Here is a 24,359-nt window from a genome sequence, read left to right as displayed (position 1 = left end):
GAGCCTTTCCTGAGGTGTGTGGGTGTGAAGTGCTGCCTGTGCAAAGGAGGAGCAGCCCCTGAAGCAGCAGAGGGAGCTGGGGGCACATTCTCACAGTGGACATGCTGATGCACAGAAGCTCTGCCTCCATCCCACTCTCCCTCCTGCCAGCAGCAGAGCTCCAGGGGCTGATTCCCAGCAATTTGGGGAGCGGGTAGGAATCCCCAGCTTCTTTCCTGCAGTTGGGGAATGCTCTGCAGAAGACAAGGCTTCGCTGAGCTTTGCCTTCCTCTGCAGCCTGGCAAAGAGCATCCTCCATGCCTGCCTCCCAAACCATCAGCTCTGTGGATGTTTCTGTGTGTCCCAGCTTTGTGTCTGTGCCTGGCAAGGTGTTAAATATATCAAACATTTTATCCATTACCTCTGTCAGGCAGAGAGCAGACAGGGGTTCTGGGTGGAACAGCCACACTGGACACTGCTGGGATTTTCAGTGCAGATCAGAGCTGCACTGGGAGGAAGTGCTGACTGCAGGGGGACAAGGAACAGCCACAGACAGTCCCCCTGCCTAGCAATGGACCATCAGTGCCACAGAAAGCCTGTCAAGTGCAGCAGCACCGTATCAGTGAGAGGCTGAGACCTTTCCAGGCCAGGCTGTCAGAGTGAATCCTCATTCAGAGATGCTGCTTGCTCCTGGCAGGAATCCTGCACCCCAAGTACCTGACAACCTTCCCCCAGTGGGCAGCCCACCTCTGCTCCTTTGGGAGCATGCACTCCCTCAAGTTCCACACAGCCTGGCTTATCCTTATAACTTACAAACAAAGGAGTTTTCTAGGACATGTTTAATTTCCCAGTTAACACACTGACCCCAGCAGATGAATCCCATGGTGGCTCTTGCCTGTCTGTGGTGCATGTGAACATCTCTCTTGCATGTCTTCCTTTAGGGGATGGGCACATTGCCTGGAGCCAGGCAGGTGCTCTGCGTCCTTCCACACACCCCTTCCCTGCTGTCACTTATTGCAGGCACTGCAGCATCTCATCCCCTGGCTGAGCTGAGCAAGGCATCCCCACTGCCTGCCACTGCCAGGAGTGCTGCAAGCATTTAAAAAAACACCTAGGGTGCTTAGGGACATGGGGTGAATGGTTGGACTCAAAGATTTTGGCTTTTCCCACCTTAATGAATCCCACAAAATATGGCACATGATTGTGCAGTTATTTTTCATATTTGAACTCATCGGACAGCTGAGCCACAATGACTGGATGTGTGGAGCCTGGGTAAAGCTGTTTGGCCAGTGCTGGGCAAGAGGTCAAACTACATGGTCACCATGGCCCCCTTGGGCTTCCAGACTGCCAATTAAATCATTTCCAGTGCTTGATTTGCCCACAGTAACCAGCACAACTAGCAGAGGCAGTAATTATATTTGCTGGCAGCTTGAGGAGGTGCCAGCACAGGACAGGTGGAAATGCAGGTCCTCAGAGGAGGCTGCACAAAGTCCCCTCCAGGCACCACATCTCCAGCTCCACTGGGACTGAAATAGTCAGCAAATGTCCCATCTACAACTTCTAATCTCACTTCATCTTCAGGTTTATTAGCTGCAAATTTGTGGTGTTTTGTGGCTTATGGAAGAATTTATAGTACTATATAATTTTATTTTTTTTGGCTTCCTGTGTGAAACCACTAATAGTCCCTAACAGGCAGAAAATTGACCTGAGACTCTTTCCCCTCCTTCTCTCCTTTTGGCATAACTGAAGTATTAATAGTTCCAGGCTGCTTGCTGTCAGCTTCAAATCACCCTGGCAGTTAAAGCCCAAAATAACTGGGCCTTTGATGTCAACTTACTTTTATTTCTAAATAAACAACAGGGTTGGTTAAGATCATCCAAATATGAAGCTATAGGTTCCCTCTAGCAATAACAACAGTGGAAAGCCAGCCAGTTCACTGAGTCTTGGGCAGACTGGGTGACCTTTCAGAAGCTTTCATTTCAAGTAGAACAGACAAAGCTCCTCTTGCCATCCCACTGCCATGCTAGAGCTGGTAACTGAGCTGAGGAAAATCAAATTCATAGTCATTACTCTGGCTCATCAATTCTGAACCTCTTGCCTGACTGATTTTGCTTTCAGAAGCCCTTGACAATGGGGAAAACTCCCTTATGCCATGCTTTTTGTTGTTCTGGTGAGACTTCCCTATTGTTTGGCATAGCCATGGCCATGGTGGTTGCCATCCTTCACCAAGTAAGGCTGCCATTGATGTGATTTGTGCCAAAAAGGACAGCAGCCTACAGCCAGGAAAGGCCCCATTGGCACACAGAGCCTTAGGTCACTCCCCAGAGCTGGGGCAGCACTGCCAGGTCCAGCTCCCTTGGGCCAAGAGCCCTCCTGGCCCCAGCCCACTCCACAGCAGTGCATGGGAACAGTCAAGTGGCTTTTTGCAGCTTTCCCTGCATCATCCCAAATCTGGAAGCAGTGGGAAAGTGTCAGGCTGTGGAGTTAGGGAAGCAAAGCACTGCCCAAGTACCTCAGATAAGGCAGGGAGAGGAAGGGGACCCTTCAAGGTGTTTGCTACAGCATCTCCATTTCCTACACCCACAGCTCCTGGAGAGGGCTTGTCATTGATGGGCAGTTCACTGACAAGCTCAGGAGAGGAAATTGTGTTGCCACTGCAGTCAAAAAACAGAATCATCCCTGAACCAATGAGCCATGAGTCCTTCCAATCTGCCTTGATCCTAAGCTGGGGAAAAAGCTCTGGAGACCCCAAAGCAGGCTGGGCCAAATTCCCCATGGGACAGCAGGCAGAGAGGAGAGGTCTGGGACAGATGGAGCCTGACAGCAGCTGTGAAAAAACCAGAGGAGTAATTTCACTAAGTGAACAGAAACTTCCCCACTGACAGAACACTGTGGTGGAGGCTGGATGTGGTTTCTGGGTCATTTCTTGTTTCAGTTCTGTGAAAGAAGAAGGGACAGGAAATTTTTTTTCACATCATGGTTTGGGTCTGGGCTTTGGGAAGAGTGGCCCCACTGCAGAGAAGAGATGACAGCTGAGGACCATGCTGAGTTTCTGACTGGTTTCTCCCAGCCCCCTCCAGCCAGCTGAACCCCATGAACTGGGCAGGAGCTGCACTGAGACAAGACAAGGCAGTGAGAGCAGCAGAGATCCAGAGCAGCACTCAGGGAGCTGCTCCCAGAGCAGCTGGGGTGTTTTCCAGGAGGGAGCAGGGGCAGGAGGGAGCACAGGCACACTGTCTGCTCTGAGCAGAACAGGGGTGCTGGCAGCTGGGATGGAGCAGCATGGCTACACCTGGTTGCATTTCCACTTTCCAACAAGCCCAGTGCCTGCCAGCATTCCAAGATGGGCTTTTACCCAGCAGGAGCTGCTGAGCACAATGAATGCTCTTTGTAGCTGTCAAGTGCAGAGGGGAGGGAGGCCCCAGGATGCTGCCAGGGCTGGGAACGGTGTGTGTTCACTCAGGAAGAGCTGGTCCTGTACATACTTGCACACATGGGAGGTACAAACACAACCTTCATCTGCTGATGAAAGACCAGCCTGCCTGGAAGAGGTGCAGGCTGGAAAGGAAACACATTTTTAAAGACAGGAGCAAATATTACAGCACAATGAATTATTCCTTGTAAATAGTACTGGTTGCAGATCTAAGATCCCTTGTTGTGTTAGTGAATCACAGGTGAGCCAAGCCTCCTCTGGGTTGGGCAATATTTTCCATCTGTTGGCAGCTCACAGAAACAGTCCTGTGCCATCACAGGAAGCCTCCACAGTGGCAATGTGGGCTGAATGTCACCTGGGGCTAGGGATCACAGTGCCTCCTCTCCAGGGACTGTCCCTTGGCACCACATAGGCTCATCCCATCCCAGTTTGTGGTGCAAGGGAGGGAAGTGGCACAAGCAGACACCCAGCCTTGAATGACCCCTGCAGGTTCCTGCTCCCTCTAACTTCAGGGAGTCACTGCAGAGTGAAATTTTTAAAGGCATTGTGCACCTTATGTGCATGATTTGGAGCTGTTGGTGACTTAGGTTGCTAATGCCTCTGATTTCAACCAGTGCAGTGATCTGGAGGTTAATCAGATTTGACTGATGCTTTGAAAATGCCCACTGGGGTCCTGCCTGCACTTCCCATTGCTTGTTCACTTGGGGAATCCACTCCTGTGTCTTCCTGAGCAGCAGAGAAGGGATGTGACATTACCAGTCCTGTGCAATGAGAGGCCCTGTTGGAACCTGGCAGGTGCCATCTACAGACACTGGCCAAGAGCATCCAAGCAGCTGATAGGGAACTGCAGGCAGAGTAAGGCTATGAGAGTCGTGTGTTGGGCTATTTATCCTTGAACAGATCAATCTGGGCTCAAACAGAGAAGACTGAGGAAAAGCACTGATCTGCTTGGAGCCAGATGAGGACAGAGTGTGTCAGAGCAAGTTTGGGAGAGGCAGAGCTCTCCTGTCTAACAGATGTGAGGAGGGGACACATCATTCCTGTTCCACTGCTGCCTCTGGGGCAGGCACAGGAGCTGCAGGTGTGCTGGGACCTGCCACCACACTGCAGGGTGGGCTCATGGTCTCACTGCCAGCCCTGTGCTTCTTCCCTGCTGATTGCCAGCACTGCCAGACCCTTTCTGGGTCCTACAGGAGCAGGATTCATTTGTTCAAATCCCTCTACAAAGTGCCAGCACCCAGATCCCTGTGTAACTGGAGGAGGGAAAACTGCCCTTAGTGCCAGGGGACAAACTCTGCCAAACCAGGACCTGCCACAGCTCCTGAGCTTCTCAGGGAATGCAGCAACCAGGTCTGGTGTGGACCTTGTCAGAGTTACACGAGACAAAATCCGCCCACAACGACTTCATTCCATATTTTTCTCTTGGATTTGTGCCCTCCCTTGTAATTCCATGATAAGGATTCCCTAAGACATAAATGTATAAGCCAGAAGTCCTGGAAGGGCTGATTTGAAGTGACTCTCTGGGTTGATTTCCCATGTAAACACCTTCAGGGCAAAGCTGAGGTGGTGCCATGGAGTTGTTCCCAAGCAGGAACACTGGTAGTGAGAGAAGATGTAAGAGACAAGGGGCCAAGGGAGATCATAATGACCATGCCTGGGCCCAGAGGAGGAGAATTACAGGGTAATTGGGCAGCAGCCATTGCTGTGTAAATGCTCAGTTATTTCTGTTCCACAAACCACAATCCAGGTTACATGGTAATTACTTTGAGGTTCATTAAGTGTAATTATACAGTAATCTCCAGGAGCCAGTAATCATGTTCCAAACTATCTACCACTTAAAGCTTGGTGAGTGCCATGCAGGTAGGAAGCAGTCGCATGGCTCTCAGACTCCAGTGAATTGCAGAGTGGAATTGCCAGGATAGGGTCAAATGTTACTGTGACAGCTGAAATTGCCTTCAAGGAGAAAGCTGGGCAGGCTAAAGAAGGGCTGCACACCCAAAGCCCAGCCAGTCCCCATGGGCACCCTCCAGCCAACAGCAGGACTGGTCCCTTTCTGGGGCTGCTCCTCCCAGGTTGCCAGCAGTGCCCCAAAGGTCAAATAAATCCTTTTCCAGAGGTTAAGCCCATCCTTGTAGAACAAACACAACTCTTGAGATTTTACTCAGATGTCTCTTTAAGTTGCCAAGCTGGGGTGAGTAAATTCTACACAGTATATCTTATTCATTTTACTACACAGCAAATTAAACTTAATGCTCAACCATGTTAGTACCTCTTGCACATCACTTCCAGCTTTGACTCAAATTCCCACGTGGGGTTAGCTCCAACCATCAGAAGAAGACCTAAGTCTTCCCCAGCTTCCTCTTCCCACTGTTCCCAGTCACAGCACATCCAGTGACTGGGACACTTGGTGTCCCCAGGGCAAACACTGGGGGAATGGTCCCTGATCCCCTCTGCACCACAGGACGAGGCAGCCCAGAGCAGCCCTTCAGAGGCCCCACACAACTGATGCTGTTCCTGTTTCTTGTCCTTCCAAGAGTCCCATTTTGACCTGGGAAGGCAAGAAAAATTCCTCAGAGCCAAAGCCCCAGGGCTGAGCTGCTGTGAGGAGGGGCCAAGGCCAGCAGGAGATGGGGAGCAGCACTGGGCAGTGCTGGGCATTTGGCAGGGAGAGCCATGGCTTGGATGGCCATTGGGAATATTCCTGCTGCAGGAATTGTAATTCCAGCAGTGGCTGGATCAGCACGGTAGGAAAACCTGTCTCCCTTGTTAATAACCCTGGCTGCAAAGCACCCCTGGACAGGATTGAGCTCCTACAGAAATGTTAATGAATGTTCTTCCCTTCTCTGTCTTTCAGGGATCTGAACTACAACGAGCTGCTGGAATTCCCCGGGGCTATCAGGACACTGGGCCGACTGCAGGAGCTGTGAGATTTTCTATTTATTCCTTTTCAAAGCCAGACCTTGTGGGAGAGTGACCAGTAAAGCTTGTGTGTGCTCTGACTGGAGGAGAGCACTCAATCCAAGCCTTGCTTTTCCTTCCCAACCCTATCCACTCTATCTAAGCCATTTATGTCCTCAATTTCCATCAGCTCTGAGCACCTCCCCATCAGCCTCCACAGCACCAAAGGGAGTGGGGTCTCTGCCAGACTCTGAGCAGATTCCTCCTGCTGTTCCTCACTCTCCTGTGGCATCTCAGGAGCTCAAATTCCGTCTGTTCTCTGGCTGCTTCTGATGTCCATTCCCCAGCTTGGGACCACAGCCTGGGCTGACCCATGTTATTGTGAGCCCATAGTTTTGTCAGGCCCTGTGCCACCTCCACTAATTTTATCTCCCCTGGAATAAATTTATAATAGGGAATTGCCAAAGTTTATCACCATTTTAGTGGATAACTCTTCTTCCTCTAACTGGTCAGCCTAAGAGATACTAAAATAAGAAACCACCCACTTGTCAGCCCCAAGGTGGGGTGAGTTGATGTGGATCCAGAGTTCCTGTGTCACACTGGTGCCAGGCTGGGGTGGGACAAAAGCAGCTGCTCTCATGTTTCAGGGAGCCTTGGACTAAAAATCTGACACTACTTTTTTCTTTACTGGAACAATTGTCATGAGATTTCTCTATTCAGTCCAGATATCATCATTATTCTCACCTTCAAAATGAGAATAAGATCCTCAGTCCCCTTCCAGATGGCTTTTGAAATGCCTGTCACTAAAGAAGAGGCAAGTTCCAGGCAGTCATCAGTCATCACCTGCTCTGACTGTTCTGGGATAAACAGCCTGGGCATCACCCAGAGCTTGGTCTCAGTCCTGGGCACAGGAACCTGTGGCTGCCTTTGCTGTACAAGAGGTCAGACTGTGGCCACAGAGCTCTCCTCTGCTGCAAAAGTTTGCTGATTGAAATTTTCTCAAGCTCAACCAAAAATCTCAGAGCTAGAGCTACAAACCTTTTAAAGTCATGTGGGGTGATAATTCCTGGCACACTGTGGTTGGCAGCTGCAGAGCTGTAACAGAAACCATCCATAAAAATTGTAGTTCCTAGAGGATAGAAAATTTTGTATTTGGCTTGTTTCTGTTTCCTGACCTGTAAAGTGTTAACCTTAAGTCCTTGCACCCTTGGTGGAGTTGGTAGAGTCACATGTGGAGCACCCACAGAGTAAATGAAATAGATTTTGTCCTGCCAAACCACAGACCTTGTTCACCTGCTGGGATGCTGCTGCACCTGGGAAGGAGCCTATATCTCCTATTTGCTGTATATATTGGAGGCTCTCCAGCTTTAAAAGTGTTAAAGTAAAAAGGTTAATTTAATTAATATCAAGATATTTGTTTCTCCCAACAGAGGTTTTCATAACAACAACATCAAAGCTATTCCAGAGAACGCATTCATTGGGAATCCCCTTCTCCAAACAATGTAAGAAAATTAAATCATGTTTTCTACATCTTTACATTGCCCAGAAAGGGGCATTTCCTGATGTCTTTAGTTGGGATTTCTGACAGTGGTCAAATGACAATCTGATATTTGCTATCCATGTGCCAAACTGAAATTGCTTCTTCTCAGCTCCTTCTCAGAACTGAACTGATGTGGGTTCTCCTTCCCCTGCAGCTGACAGCACAGGCAGGGAAGGCACAAATTACAGGTGCTCTGCATGAAAACCATCTAAGCCCTGATTGACATCTGCTGATGTTTATTCCTTGTGTTCAGAAAAGCTGCTGTGCAGCCACAGCATCTGTCAGAGAGCTGGGACAGCAGACCCCACCTGGGGACACAGCTCTGCAGATAAACACACCCAGCTGCCAGGTTATTCCTGCTCTGACCCAGGCACAGACAGTGACTTTTGGATACTTCTCTGAACCACACAGATATTGAAAATTGTGGCAAGTGACAAAAGGTCTGCTTGTCCAAACTGGAGTTAAATAATAGAAATAGCAGTGACTGGAAATCCATGGTGACTCTGGGTGGAACCATTCACTGCAGCAGCCAGAACAACCAGCCTCATCCCCACCTCCCTCAGCAGCATCACAGTGATGAGGGGGCCACACACCCAGAATGTTCATCTCTCCATTGCAGCTGCCCACCCAAAGCCTTTCACAGTCAGTGGGGGGAAGTGCTTCTGGCAGGAGGGGATTCAACCCTCCCAGATCTCACTGGGTCCTAGAAGAGCTCACTTCTCTCACTGTGACAAGTGGGAGAGGTGCTGGTGATATGTGTGAGATCACAGGAGGTGTCCCCCAGTGCAAGCTGTTTCTCAGTAGGACTGGAGAAGGGCTTTACACCTTTCTAGCCTGTCTGGTTCAGCAGGACCCCAAAGGGCCCATTCAGAGCAGCAGGAGACCCCAATCTACCAATGTCCAGCTGAAACAGGCCAGTGGGAGAGCCTGTGGTTATCTGGGAGCAGGAGCTCCTCAGAGCACAGCAGCACCTCCTGCATGGCTGGCAGCTGTAGCTCTGAGACTCTGGACCTGCAACAGCATCTTCTTTTTATGTGCAGCAGACTCTGACCCCTTCCTCTTTCCCATTGCAGCCATTTTTATGACAACCCCATCCAGTTTGTTGGACAGTCTGCTTTCCAGTACTTGCCAAAGCTCCACACTCTGTAAGTACATCCCCAGAGCGGTAACATCCCAGCTCCAAGCCCTGTGTGACCACTTTTTGGCCTCCTCCCTCCCTCCCTTTTTCAAGAGCTCCTGTGCCAATAGAGTACCATGAAACCACTCTGTTGTCCATCCCCAAAGGCTACTCCAAGGAGCAGACACTGCAGGTGGTTTCTTCTGAGGAAGGATCATTTTGAAAAGGGCATTCTGGAGGCAGCCACTGATTCCTCCTCCCCACACAGGTGACAGGCACTGAGGCCTTGCAGGGTCTCCCCAGCTGTGCTCACACACAAGTGCCACAGCTTTTGCTGCTGTTGAATAATTGCCCAAACAGGACACTGAAGGCATCTGCCTTTCTCCACAAGGTGGAGAAGTGGAGGAACATGTCCCAGCACCATGGCACAGATGATATTCCTGGGCCAGCAGTGACAATGTTTGGCCCCAGGCTGCTCCAGGGCCACCAGCACAGGCTGGGCACCACCTGAACCACAGCAGCTCCCCCACACTGGCTTTTCAGCCAACCTGTTGTGGCACAGCACTAAAAATACTGAGACAGAGGCAACCTCATAAATCTCTATTTATAAGCCTCACCCAGGCACATAAAATAAATCATTCAAATAGCCCTGCATTCTTTAGATCCAAATGCATAGACCCAGGGAGGCTTGGGTGGGATGCCCTGCTTACATTCCCCATGGTAATTGTTTGGGGTTTTTTTATTTAATTTGGGTAGAGATCATGCCAAGAATGTCAGTGGCTGGGAGAGGCTTTGAGCTTGCCAAGTCTCCTTGCACACAAGTGCCCAGCTCCATCTTGCTGTACCTGCACAGCACAGGGACAGCTGGATCTGGGCCTGGAGCACATCTGACTGTGAGGAAGCTGATTTGTCACCATGGCTCTGGAACCTTGGGCAGCTGCACTTGCCTCCCCTGTCTGCCCCACTTCAGGCTTGTTTCTCTGCAGGTCACTCAATGGAGCAACAGACATCAGGGAATTCCCAGACCTCAAAGGCACCACCAGCCTGGAAGTTTTGTGAGTGGCACCTCTCTCCTCTTCCCCTGCTGCTGTGCTCTTCCTCCTCCCAGGCACTCCAGGCTGTTTCAGTGAGGACAACTTTCCCAGTGCTGTGCAGTACTCAGCTCTGCCTCTCCCTGGTCACTCACCCTTCTGCTTGGTTTCACCCCTGTGGCTCCTGCAGCTTTCCTCCCTGTGAGTGGCTCTCTTGGTACTCTTGAGTGTGCTCCAGTCTTTTTTTGGTTTGGTTTGTTTTTTCTTCTTTCCCTCCTACATCTGTGAAGGAGTGAGGCTCTCAATGCAGTGCTTCTGCTGTGCCCATTCTGGGTCTGTGTCCATTCTGGGTTTGTGTCCATACTGGGTCTGTGCCTGTAATGGGTCTTTGCCCATACTGGGTCTGTGTCCATAGTGTCCATACTGGGTCTGTGTCCATACTGGGTCTGTGTCCATACTGGGTCTGTGCCTGTACTGGGTCTTTGCCCATACTGGGTCTGTGTCCATAGTGTCCATACTGGGTCTGTGTCCATACTGGGTCTGTGTCCATACTGGGTCTGTGTCCATAGTGTCCATTCTGGGTCTGTGCCCATACTGGCTCCAGCACCATGGTGCAGTTCAGGGAACATCTGCCACCCAGGCTGGGGCTCCTGCAGCTGCTCTGCTCCCCCCTCACCCCCTCAGGCCCTGCAGAGCAAGGCCTTGCAGGACACTGCTCCCCACGCTGAGCCTAAACTGGGAGCACCCCCAGCCAGGGTGTGCACTGGCCATGCTGTGTCACAGGGACACAGAGACATGGGGACACAGGGACACAGGGACACAGGGACACAGGGACACGGGGTCACAGGGGGACACAGGGATACAGAGACATGGGGACATGGGGATACAGGGACACAGGGACACAGGGACACAAAAACACAGGGACACAGAGACACAGGGACATGGGGACACAGGGACACACCATGCATTCCTCATACACAGCCTGGCAGCCCTGGCCCAGCCTGGGCAGTGGCACAGAGCCAGCAGAGCATGCTGCAGAGGGCACTGCCCCCTGCCCCCAGCAAGGCCAAGGCCAGCTGTGAATTCAGCACTCAGCTGTGGCCCAGAGCTCTTTATTCACATTCACCTCCAGCAGCAGTGCCTGTTTGCAAAACTGCCCAGCAGTTTTTTATCCTCTGCAGGTATTTTATTGTCCTACTGATATTGCCACTATCTGGGACTGGCAGGTGGGCTTCTGGGTCACAGAGTCTGGGTGCTGGCTGTCAGCAACACCATTCCTTCTCTCTCCTCCATCCCTCTAGGACCCTGACCCGGGCAGGCATCCATTTCCTCCCCAGAAGGATGTGTCAGCAGCTGCCCAGCCTCCGAGTCCTGTGAGTAACCTGGGTCTCTGTCCTGCTGCTCCTGAAAAATGCCCTCAGGAACAGGGCTTCCCTTTTGTCTAGTTCAGGGAAAGGACCAGCTGTGGCTCTTGCTCCCATCATCTCTTCCATGCAGAAATCACCACTTTCCTAATCACTGCTTTGAGCTCTTGCTTGTTCTTCAACTTGCTGCTTCATCCCAGCATGGTGCTCTGGTCTCAGGCATCAGCACTCCTTGCTCTGCACCAGTAGGAACGGGTGAAGAACCGGAGAGGGTACAAAATGAGATGGGTAAGAATGGCCACAGCATTTCACAGCTCCCAGCTATGCTAAAGCTCTCAGCCCAAACACAAGGGGAAAATCACCTTCCCCCTCTGCCCCAGCTTTGGCTTATTGCAGTCAGAGCTCCAACAAGTGCCATTATCTGGAGGAAGGATCCTGCTCATATCCCAGCAGGGATCAGCTCTGACCTGATGGACACCTGTGAGGTCAAAGCCTGCATTTCCTCATGTGGGGCAGCACAGCCACATTAGGGTTTTGCTTGGTCTCTGTTTCCTTGGCTCTGCCTGCCTAGCCAGGCACTGATTGATGCTGGGGAGGGGGTCATGCTTTCTCCTGTAGCTTGGTACATGATGGAATCAACATCTCAGAAAGGTTCTGCATCCTCTCAGCAATCATACCCCTGGTTCCTGAGATCCCCAACTATGTTTGCAGTCAAAGACATCCTCAGGAAATGAGTCATGAGCCAGATTTATACAAGTTTGCAGCCTTAGGGCAGCAACAGGCTTGCCTCTCATCAGTCTTTATACAAGCAAGCTGAAAAAGAAAACAAGTTTGTTCCAGGAAAGCAACAGGAGTGAATTCTTGATCACGGAAATTGGAAACAAGAGTAAAACATAAAAATAAAAGAAGACAATTTTTAACTTAGGAGATTACAGGCTTTTGGTTCCAGATGTCCCTGTAGGGAAGATCTCTCATCTTCAGACATCTGGACCAATTCAATGGGTGACTTGCTGTGAAAGTGCAGCCTTTGGACTGGCCCAGGCTGTTGGTCCCAAACCTCTGTTTATGTTCTCAAGTTATCAGACTGCAAACCCTCAGAGCAGAGCCTGTTCTTTGTGCCCACCCCCCATGTGGGAGAGTTTTATTGGGACACACCACCTTGTTCCTTGCTCCTCTTCCCTAGTGAACTCTCCTGACACTAATTGCATTGCTTTCAGGGTTTGGAGAGAGAGAATGTGGGCCAATGTTTGTGCATGTTTACATCTCCTCTGCCTTTGAAATGCCTTGCCCACCCCCAGACGCAGTGGTTGTTCTCTACCTGTCACAGGCAGCCATAGGAGCTGTGTCTGTGACACACCTGACCATAGATGACATAGTTAAACCTGCATTTCTGGCCTCACACTAGGGTGTGGATTCTCTGCAAGGATCCTGCAAAGGACTGTAGAGCCACTGCAGGGCCAGAGGGTCACAGCCATCCTGGGATGCCACCCATACTGAGCCCAGAACACACAGGCAGGGCAGCCTTTGATGAAGCAGCAGGATGATACCAGGTTGGTGCCAGAGCTCCTGCTCAGGGCACAGATTTCGGGTAACCATGGCACCTCCTGAACAGGAAGGGACCCACAATGATCACTGAGTCCAGCTCCTGTTCTGCACAGAACATCCCAACAGTCCCACCCTGTGCCTGAGTCACCCAAATCTCTGGCAGATTTGTCTTTCTTCTCAAACAGAAATAGGTGAACCTCCCCTGAGCAGAGCTGAAGCCCCTTGGTGCCATCAGCACCTTCATCCTGGTGTGTTCCCAACAGAGAATGAGTGACTGAGGCTGCTCTGTTTGTAGATTCTGGGCTGCAGCTGGTTCCCCTCACTCTGGAGGAACAGAAATAATCCTGGGGCTGGTTCTCCCTCATCACTGTTAGCTAAGCTACAGCCCTGTCAAGCCCAATGAATTAACACAGGGACCAGAGAAAAGTCACTGATGCTAAGGCTCTTTCTCCATCCTGGGTGACAGCCTCCAGAGCCAAGCACAAACCTTTTGTTTGTTTTTCCCTCCTCCCTCTCTACCATGGAAAACCAGTGGTGAGTGGGTTGGCAAAAAAAAAAAAAAAATTGAAATATTTTAGGAGTAATCTATTGGCAGAAAGATGGAAACCAAGTTTGGAAAGTCGGCAGAGAAACCACATACAAAACTTCACCCTGGGGCAAATTTCCCTTGAACAACCACAAATCCAGTCTCTGCTGGTGGTTCAAACATTGCTCCTAACCCAGCCTGTTTCAGCTTCAATAAATTCTCATTAAGCTGTGCCAGGGTGGGTTTTCCTCTGACTATCAAGCCACTCTACTCTAGATGACACTGGGCCACAAATCAGTGGGAAGAGGAGTTTGCCACAAACTCCTTTTGAGTGACAGCACTTGAAAGAACAAGGACCAAAGGTTTTCAAAGTCTGTAATGTCCTGAACCAAATCCCTGCCAGTGCCACAACCCCTTCCTTAACCTTGGGAGGAAGCCAGGGAAGGCTGAATGGGGAGCAGGCAATGGGCAGTGGAGTTGCTGTGCCAGGAAGGAGAGAGGCCAGCTGGTCAAAACCTCCCCAGGCTCTGCAGGCACATATTCTGTAAGGTCTGCTAGAATATCTCTGTGCTGTGCCCACAGAGAGCAGGGCTCTGCTGGGAATATCTCTGTGCTGTGCCCACAGGGAGCAGGGCTCTAGCAGGAATATCTCTGTGCTGTGCCCATGGAGAGCAGGGCTCTGCTGGGAATATCTCTGTGCTGTGCCCACAGGGAGCAGGGCTGTGCATGGCAAAAGAGCCACAGGAGGGTTTCATAGCTGGTTTGAGGCTGGGGAGGACAAGCCCACCCACAGGCTGTGCTGCAGGGAGCTGGGCTGGGGGTGGGTAAATCCTGGGGCAGCCCTGGCACAGAGACACCCAGGGCAGCATCAGGTGCAGGCTGGAGATGTGACTCCTGGGGTTACCAAAGGAGCTGTGCAGAGTGAGGGGAGGTCACTCCACTCTCCAGCAGTACCTGCCTTCCAAGGGAGGGCTCAGGGCTCTGGCTTTGCATGTCCCAACATCCCTGGCCTCTCCTCTCCGTGCAGAGAGCTGTCACACAACCACATCGAAGAGCTGCCCAGTTTCCATCGGTGCCAGCAGCTGGAGGAGCTGTGAGTATGAGATGTCCCTGCTGTGCTGTGCTCTGGGGAAAGGGCTGCTCTGAGGGAGGGGCAGTTCCACACAGAGAGCTCCCTAAGCACTGGGAGAATTGGGCATTATAACTCACTGACTGGAGTGCAAATGGACCTGAGCTCCACTCTCACCCCTGTGCACAAAGAGAATAAAAATGCATTCTGTGCACAGGAGCTTGGCTCAGTCAGGTCCTTTCAGAGGTCCCAGACTCTGCAAACAGAAGCAGGATGTGACAGCACTGAGTTCACTGATGAACTCCAGTCCCACTATCAGCTAATCAAGAATGGGGTTTATCTCACCATAAGGGGCCCCATGCCAGGGCACAAAGCAGCTCTTACCCACCCTGCCCAGGCCAGCCCCTCCTGGGACAAGGGGGATTCTCTCCTCAGGTGTAGCTCTTGCTCTGGGTCCTCTCCAGACCCTGGGAGTCGCTGCTGCTCTGAGACAGTTATTCACATTCAGCTCAAAGTGTCTGGGGATCTGGCCCTATGCTTCAAATAGAACAGAAGTTCTTGGCCTTTTTGATAAAAACTGTAAAAAAAAAGAGATAGACTCCATGACATTTTGTAGAATTTTGCTACCTGGAAGAGCAGATGTATGGGAGCAGCATCCCCATTGAAAAGCCCACAGGAGAGATTATCCCTGCTGTCTGTAGCAGCCCAGCCTGCACAGTCTGCTCATCCAGCCTTAGCAAACTGGACATTAGAACACCATGAAACTACATGGAAACCAGAGTACACCAGCCCCTGCTGCCTTTTATGGCAGCTGTGAGAGTACCCTCAGGAAAACATCTGAAAAAGACAGAAAGTACACCAAAAAATGACAAATGTTCAGAATTTCAAACCTGTAGTTTAAACATTCTGCCTAAATTTCTTCTTACAAAATTTTATAATATGCCAAATTCAGACTTAACATTAATATAAAATCTCAATAAACCCCCGTTTCTGGCTAATGAAGTCAAATAGATTATACCTATATACCTAAAATTAATATTTTTAAAGATTTATTATTTTTATTATTTTTTAATAAGGGACCAAAATGAGTATTTGGTCCTTTAACCCCAAAGTTATTGTCCTGCAAGCCCCACATCCACCAAGCATCAGCATTCCTGATGGTTTGGAGCAAGTCTGGTGGTACAACCTGGCACACACAGCTCAGGTGTGCCCTTGCTCTGCTGTAACTGCAGGTGTGCAGGTCTTTACCTGCACCACACAGGTGATTCCTCACAGCTAAACACCCCAAAATTATTTTTGTCAGCCTTGCTCCAATACCCTCTCTGCCCAAACTCCACCTCTTCCAATCAAGGAGACCCCCAAATTTGTGCCCAGATATTCCAGTGCCCCACATGAAGTGTTGGCTAGAGCTGGGAGCAATGCCAGCCTGGCTGGGTGCAGATCAAGTGCCCACCTTTGAAAAGGAGCATCTGGCCAAAAGCAGCTGGGACATTCCAGCCAGCACAGGAGGGTCCTTGTGTGAGATTAATGTCATTTCTGAGTCTAAAGGCAGGTTAAGAACCTGAGAAATGCCCAGGAAGCTGCTGTAGGTGGAGCACCAGGCAGAGGCTGTCTCCCTTTGCAGAAGGTCACAGATGGGGGGACACTGCTTCTGCAGGTCTGGGGGTTCATATGGGCATTCTGCAGGGATCTTAATAAGTTAAATAAATCACACTGTTTCACACTAGGGAAAACACAACTGAGGAACTGAGCCTTCCCCACAGGGGAATGTTTGGAGCATCCAGGGTGTCTCTTGAGGATGTGGGGAGTGTGTAGGTCAGACAGCAGAGGCTGTGTGAACACTTTCACCCTGCTCTTTCCCCTTCCCTGGGGGATGAAGGAGCTGGAAAGGGGATGTGACTTTGACATGTTATGCTCTCATCCTGTTTAACTCTTGAAATAAGAGTAGGTCCTCCAAGCACAGCAACTCCCACTGTGCCAGTCTGCTGCACTGGGACAAAGATCTCCATCATATGGGAATGCTGCCTCCAGCTCTCCTCTCAAACCAGGCTCTGTCTTTGCAGAGGTCTCCAGCACAACAAGATCCAGGAGATTGGAGCAGACACCTTCGTGCAGCTCCTGGCCCTGCGCTCCATGCAAGTATTGTGTGCCAGGCACAGGGGGTCCTGCTGGGGAGGGGGCACTGTGAGCCACATGGGCTGGGGGAACTCCCCAACCTGCCTCTGGCTCTGCTGGGAGGCTTTTCTGTTCTGCCTTAGAGAAGAAGAGGGCACAAGCCATGCTTTTGGCTTCCCCTGTGCCTGTAACCCCCCTCCTCACCTGCCCCCTCGTGCCCACACCCCACATGCTCTCAGCACACTTTGCAGCTCTGACAAGTATCTTGGTTTGGAGGGCAAGTGTCTGCCAATAAAGGCAGAAGCTTCTCTTTGAAATGGAAAATGGAAACCTCATCCCTCCAAATTATTATAATTTTGAAATTAGGGGCTCTCAGACAAAGATATGGGAATAGGAATAACCGTCTTTACTAGGAAAATTAAAATAAAAAGACAGTAATACAAAACAACAAAACACTGCCAGAGTCAGAATCCAAGCTGACACCTGTCAGTCAGTCAGGGTGGTGGCAGCAGTCCCATTCAATAGTGGCTGCATCCTCCTGCAGTGGCAGATGTGCTTCAGCTGGAGCAGTGCTCCTGGAGAAGGTGCAGTTTCCTCTGAAGGTCCAGGGATGATGTGGAAAGGTCTGTCTTTCCTCTGGAATCCAGTGGGAAAGGTGCTCTGGTGTTCCAAATCTCAGTTTTTATCTGGGTAGGAAAGGCTTGGCTCCTCCCCTGGCTGGAGCATCTCCCAGTGGGATGATGGAATTTTATCAGTCATGCACTGGGACTCAATGGCCATGAACAGGAGATATCTCCTGGAGGGAGGATGGGCTGTGGAAAGATAAAGATGATTGCCCCAGCTGGTTTAACAAGTGATAGAATCCATACTTCTTGTCACATCCTGTCATCAAGACAGAGCCCACATCACTGACAGGCTCCTGAATGCCAGGAGGAACTTGGGGCAGGGATTTACCCCAGTGAACCTCAGCACCAGCACCCCCTGTCCTACACAGGCTGGTCCTGGAGCACCTGGCACACCCATGCAGAGCATCCTGTTTGGTTTGAAAGCTCCTCCCCACGACTCAAGGGCTCGTGCTCACATCCCAAGTGCACCCGAGCAGGCACTTCCCACACTCACAGAGTGACCTCCTGAGTGCTGGGAACCTTGGAGAGCTGGCAAGGCCCTCAAGGGCACAACTGGCTCTGACATCTGGGAAGAGCCCTGACAGTCTTTATTTGCTGTTCTGTTAGGAACTGAACTAAATCACACAGCACCTTTTGCCATGGTGGAGCAGTGTGAGAGCCATTGACCAGCCCAGCATTCCTGGGGTCCCATGAGTGTCACTACAGCACGGTCACAGCTGCCCAGGGACACTGAGGTGTGGCAGGGGACGCTGCAGACACTCAGGGAACATGAACATGCTGCCCCAGCCCAGTCACACACACAGCTGAGCAGGCTCTGGTGTGACCTTTGGGCATGTCCTGGTCCCTTGGGAAGGATTCATCCCACCAATGTCACACACATCTGAGCAGGTGTCTTGGCTCCTGTAGAGATGAAGGTTGCTCTGTAGTCAGCCTTAGGGCAAGAAATGTGTCCCAGTTTGCTGGTTTCCTCTACACTGGTGGCAGAGGGAGTGGAGCCCTCTCACTTTATAGAGACAGAGCTTATTGAGGGGACTGAGAGAATCCAAAGCATCTGTACATGGCAAGAGACATTCTAAAATCATCTTCCCCAGAGCCCTGGCCCCATCTGGCCTTGCTGCACCCAGCACTGTGATTGCACTGAGGATGCTCTGGCACTAAGGCATGTTGGCAAAAAAATTCTCAAATTTACAGAAATTAAACCAGAAAAGAACCTTTTCCATTGGTCTTTTCCCTTTGGTCTCAGCAGAGGAGCTCCAGCAAGGCAAACTCTTGTGCCCTCTGTTAGAAACCACCTGTGTACAGACCCAGACTTGTCTGTGGGCAGCTGCAATGGGGCAGAAATTGCTGCTGGCCAAGGGGCTACAGATGCCACATGTGCTCCCTCCAGGCCCAGTCTCAGCAGCCCTTCTGCTCCCTTCTTACTGCTGTGTCCTTGCCTTGCAGAGACCTGAGTTGGAATTACATCCAGTTTATCCACCCAGAGGCCTTTGTGACCCTGCACTCCCTCACCAAGCTGTAAGTTGCAGGGATATTTCTTTCACAGTGGATAGGAGGCGTCTGAGGAGCTCAGACTGACTCCCTGGGCTACCAGAACACCTGGGATATTGATGGATGACTGATGTGCTGAGGTGCATGTCTCAGCACTGATGTGGACAGAACAAATTCCAAGGTTTCCTATTAATACTATTAATAAAGGGATGATGGAGTGCAGAAGGGGCCATCTTCAAGATGCTCTCACCCTAAGCACTTAAATCTCCATTTCCTGATGCTTTCATGGCTGCCTGAGATGCCTTTAAGGAAGATCAGCAGGATGGGCTGTTTCTGCAAGGGTCACTGCAGAGCAGCTGTGCTGGCTCTGGAGGGTCCCCAGTTCTCAGCCCCCTCTCTAAGACTCTGTTTTATGGGCTGGGGTCTGCAGTCATTCCTGACCTACAGGAAGAGATGTGTGGGGCATCTATGTGCACAGAGAGGGAGACACCAGCCAGAGCTTTCAGCATGGCCCCAGTGCCTCATTTCCCCAAGGACTGCAGTGTTGATCTGCAGAGGCTCCTGGCCCCAGTGCAGCACCCAGCCCCATCTCAGCCCCACATCAAGGCTGCAATCAGGGCAGAGCCCTCTGCTTGGCTGGTGCCACTGGCAGCAGAGCCCTGACCTGCCTCCCTCTCTGCTTTCCCTTCACCAGGGATTTGACAGACAACCAGCTGGCCACGCTGCCCCTGGATGGTTTGGCTGGACTGACCCACCTGAAGCTGCAAGGCAACCCAGCTCTGTCTGAGCCCTTCACCAAGGAGAGCTTCCCCAAAATGAGGTACTTGGAGTGCAGGCTCTGTCACTTCTGGTGCTCAGCACAGCTTCTATTCTCAGCCTCCTGCTCCCCTTGCCCATCTTGTGCTTGCTCTGTGCTCCCAGCCCCATGGGTGGAGGAAGATCCCTCTGCTGCTAACGCATCTCATCTTCAATGTGTTCCATGGGAGAGCAGTGATGTGCTCCCAGGCCAGCACCCCCACCCCAAACACACACACACAAGTGGAAAGTGTGGAACAGGCCCAGATCAGGGCTCCTCTCAATGGAAAACATTCCCAGAAGCAGTCCTACCTAATGACATCCAGGTTTTCTTCCATAAACTCTGCTTGTGTGGCCGTGTCTTGTCTGTTATGGATTAATGAGGAGCCTGAAGGGATCAAGCTGATCAAGAAGAGGCTGCAAAAGGCTCAGAGCAGAGCCTGTGCTGCAGGCTCACACTGTCCTGACACTCCTGGGTCTCAGTGTGGCACCTGCCCTCCAGGTACCCATGGTCCAGAGAACACAAACTCCTCTCAGGTGAAGTCCTCTCTCACTTGGGTGTCCCAGGGAGTTCCTTTCTAGCCAAGAATGCATGAGCTGATGCTCCTGCTCATCCAGAATAGGTTCCCAAAGCTGGAGCTTCTCCAGTTTACACACAGGGCTGGGGTCATTGCACCAACACAGGGTTTAATAGCTCAGGCCTGAGGAAAAGAGTGGGGCTCTCCCTTCAGGCTGCCCCAGCAGTGGTGCCTGCAGGGCTCTCTCTTCTGACTTTTTTAACTCATAGCTGGGATCTGCTGCATGATTGGTTTCCAAACTGCAGGGGATTCCAGAAGCTTTTGGAGGGTTTTCTACACCCAAGGTCATAGAACAATAGAATGCTGTGGATTTCTTTAAAAGAAACATTAAAGCTCATCCCATTCCACCCCTGCCATGGGCAGGGACACCTTCCACTATCCCAGCTTGCTCCAAGCCTCATCCAGCCTGGCCTTGGACCCTGCCAGGGATGGGGCAGCTACAGCTGCTCTGGGTACCCTGTGCCAGGGCCTCACCACCCTCACAGGGAAGAATTTTTTCCCAATATTCCATCTAACCCTGCTCTTTCAAGTAGGAAATGAGGATTCCTTGTCCTGCTCCTCCAGACTCTTGTCCAAAGTTCCTCTCCAGCTTTCTTCACAGAACCACAGAATCAGAGAATCATTAATGTTGGAAGAAACCTCTGAGATTGTGGAGTCCAGCCTGTGCCCAATCCCCACCTTGTCTCCCAGCCCAGAGCCCTCAGTGCCACATCCAGCTGTTCCCTGAGCACCTCCTGGGATGGGGACCCCACCACCTCCCTGGGCTGCCCCTTCCAATGTCTAACAAGCCCTTCCTTGAAGAAATTCCTCCAGATTCCAACATGAGTCTCCCCTGCTGTGGTTTGAGGCCATTTCCTCTCTCCCTGCTGCTCAGTGCCTGGGAGAAGAGACCACCCCCACCTTGTTAAATCAGCTGTGGGGAGTGAGAAGGTCCCTGGTAATGAAGGGGAGTTTCCTTTGCTCCAGGCTGAGGTCCCTCAACCACTCACCATATGATTTACCCTCCAGGTCCTTCCCCAGCTCCCTCCATTTCCCTTTTCTGGACTGACTCCAGCCCCTCAGTGAAGTGAGGAGTCCAGAATGGACTCAGGCTGTGCCCTCACAAGTGCCAAGCCTCTTTAGGCACAGGAAGGGGCTCTGAGCTCTCCCTGGACCTTTCTCCTCTCCAGGTGAGCTCCCAGCTCCCCCAGCCTCCTCCAGGGCAGAGGGGCTCCAGCCCTCAGAGCATCTCCATGGGCTCCTCCAGACCTGCTCCTAGTGCAGAGTGGGTCAAGTTCAGCACTTCCAGGGTGTTTCTCCTCTAAATGAGTTCCACTGGCATCTCTTGAGCTGGTTTGGATTTGTACCAGAGGAACTGAGCCTGCAGCAGTGCTTCAGTGAACCATGCCAGGCAATGGACCCATTAACATTCCCTAAATTTTGGGGTGCTGCCATTAAATAGCCTTGCTCTAGAGGCACATGTCTGCAGGAGACATCTGAGAGCAGTTTCTGAGCCTTGCTGGGAGGATCTGCACCTCCCTGCCACCTTTCAATAATAGATCTTATTTGGAGCTTGTAACAGGAAATGAGCTTGTATACAGAATTTCCAGACCCTCCCAGGGCTCAGCCAGAAATGTTTGAGAACATAAAACAAAAGCATATTTTTAGAATATAGAGTTTTTACCATATTTACTGATCTTGTCAGAGGACCTTAATTGTCTGGAAAACCTGGGGTTCCTTTGCCTTCAGCAGCAGACTCCCTGATTTCCAGCAAAGCCAAAAATGCAGCTGCTGACAGACAGCTTGGTATTGCATCCAGATGATGCTCAGCTGCTGATGAATTAATCTTGTAATACATGCTTATAATTAGCAACTAACAACTCAACTTTCAAGCAGAAATCAGGCATATTTAAATAACTTGCTTCACTTGGGAGGCCTGAGAATTTCCTACCTGAGCTGGGACTCCTGGAGCTGGAGTTTGAAGGTGCCCTCAACAAGAAGCAAGGGGAGCTTTGCTCTAGGGAAGCTTCTCCCTTTGAGGAAAGAAAGGATGCCTGGAAAAACATGGCCTTGGGGTGAAAATTGAAGACCATTCATTGCATGCAGAGAGGGGCTAGTTTGTTCTGAGGAGAACAGCAGAAGAGTTTTTAGGAATGGTATTCTCCAATTTCATATTCCTGCTAAAACCATGCACCACTCACTCCTCCCCAAGTGGAGGCACAAAAGGCCAAGATCATGGGTTGAGATAAGAACAATTTACTGGAAACAGCAATGAGATAAGACACAAACAGTAACAGCAACAATATTAATAATAAAAACTAAAATAAAAAAAATTTTATTTACATGGAAAGCCCCCAGTAACAAACAAATACCAAATGGCTCCCCCATCACATTTTCTCCTTTCCCTCAGCAATGAGTAAGATGGTACAGAATAACCTCTGGGTCCTGGCCATGTTCCCTCACACCTACTGCAAAAATTAACCCTGTTCTGGCTGGAACCAGGACAAGGAACTATCTGGGAACTTTAGAGCAGTTTCCAAACCTGGTCTTAGACAACATTCTATTGAGTGACAGGCCCATAAGCACCAGAGACACCATGGGCTGCCCTGAGTCCACAGCCTGTCCTACATGGAATCATTCACCAAAGCAAAGTCCCTGCCACTGTACCCATCACCACACAGACCAGCTCTTGTCATGTCAGTAGCACAGGTACCAAAACTGGAACAATACAGAGAAGATCAGCACAACTCCTGCACAGGGACATCACAGAAATTCGTGGTATTCCATATTTTTTTTACTCTGAGGTTAGCTCAGCTGGTTTGAGTAGTGCTGACAGCACCAACATTTTGGATCCAACATTTTTGGATCCCTGTGGGGGCCTTTCACCTCAGAGCTGGACATGATGAGCCTTGTGGGTCTCTTTGAACTCAGAATATTCTGTGACTCTGTAGAGAGGAGTTTCATCTTTGAACAGCTGAAGGAACAAAGCAAACAGTGCAAAGCAAAGGAGAGTGAGATCACGGAGGGGACACAGCCTAAAGTTGTGCTTTGCTCTGTGCAGAGTCCTGGAGGTGCCCTATGCCTACCAGTGCTGTGCCTATGGGAGCTGCAGCAGCTTCTTCAGGGTGTCCAGCCAGTGGGAGGCAGAAGACACAAGCCCTGAGGAGGAGGATCCCCACAAGAGGAGCCTGGAACTGTTCCCAGGTCACGCTGATAACCACTGTGAGTACACAGGGCTGAGCAGTGCTGGGTCCCTGGGCAGGGCTGGGAGCCTGGGGCAATCCTGCTTCTGCAGGAGTGTCACTGCCAGAGGTGACACCTGCCTCAATCCTGCTTCTGCAGGAGTGTCACTGCCAGAGGTGACACCTGCCCCAATCCTGCTTCTGCAGGAGTGTCACTGCCAGAGGTGACACCTGCCCCAATCCTGCTTTTGTAGGAGTGTCACTGCCAGAGGTGACACCTGCCCCAATCCTGCTTTTGTAGGAGTGTCACTGCCAGAGGTGACACCTGTCTCAATCCTGATTCTGCAGGAGTGTCACTGCCAGAGGTGACACCTGCCTCAATCCTGCTTCTGCAGGAGTGTCACTGCCAGAGGTGACACCTGCCTCAATCCTGCTTCTGCAGGAGTGTCACTGCCAGAGCTGACACCTGCCCCAATCCTGATTCTGCAGGAGTGTCACTGCCAGAGGTGACACCTGCCCCAATCCTGATTCTGCAGGAGTGTCTGCCAGAGCTGACACCTGCCCCAATCCTGATTCTGCAGGAGTGTCACTGCCAGAGGTGACACCTGCCTCAATCCTGCTTTTGTAGGAGTGTCACTGCCAGAGGTGACACCTGCCCCAATCCTGCTATTTCAGGAGTGTCACTGCCAGAGGTGACAGCTGCCTCAGGGAGGGCAGGCTGAGCCTTCTCCAGCACAGGTGCCCCATTGCTTTGAACAGGCTTCGTTTGGTGACCCTGCACAGAATAAAGAGCAGATCTGGCACATCCAAACCTTCCCAATGTATCCAAAGGACCTGGCAGCCCTCCAAACAGGGACATGTTTGTCAGTGTGGCCTTGCTGGAGTGCTCAAGGCACTGGAGAGTGGCTGAGGCTGCCTGGGATAACAGGGCTCAGACTTCTGGGCAATGTGGAGCCTTTGGGACGACATTGGTCTTTGTTCTTACCATCTAGAGGAAGGGCCCTAGGATTAATCTGAGTAAGAGAATGAACTCAAAGACCTGGAATATCCCACTGGCTGGAGGCACAGAGACTGTGTGTGTGCTACTTCTGTGC

General features: G+C 51.0%; 1 protein-coding gene across 2 annotated transcripts in view; it reads left to right on the top strand.

Moving 5' to 3' along the window:
- LGR6 (leucine rich repeat containing G protein-coupled receptor 6) overlaps positions 1–24,359 on the top strand; it is a 145,441-nt gene that overhangs the window by 111,320 nt on the left and 9,762 nt on the right. For both annotated transcript variants that reach the window (XM_079327120.1, XM_079327119.1), the window contains 10 exons: positions 6,267–6,335; positions 7,741–7,812; positions 8,924–8,995; positions 9,954–10,022; positions 11,300–11,371; positions 14,461–14,526; positions 16,566–16,637; positions 18,687–18,758; positions 19,426–19,551; positions 23,145–23,305. In XM_079327120.1, the coding sequence (XP_079183246.1) occupies positions 6,267–6,335; positions 7,741–7,812; positions 8,924–8,995; positions 9,954–10,022; positions 11,300–11,371; positions 14,461–14,526; positions 16,566–16,637; positions 18,687–18,758; positions 19,426–19,551; positions 23,145–23,305 (851 nt within the window). The remainder of the gene's footprint in view (positions 1–6,266; positions 6,336–7,740; positions 7,813–8,923; positions 8,996–9,953; positions 10,023–11,299; positions 11,372–14,460; positions 14,527–16,565; positions 16,638–18,686; positions 18,759–19,425; positions 19,552–23,144; positions 23,306–24,359) is intronic.

Source organism: Erithacus rubecula (assembly GCF_903797595.1).
Source record: "Erithacus rubecula genome assembly, chromosome: 26".
Lineage (NCBI taxonomy): Eukaryota > Metazoa > Chordata > Aves > Passeriformes > Muscicapidae > Erithacus > Erithacus rubecula.
This window is presented reverse-complemented; position numbering and strand designations above follow the sequence as displayed.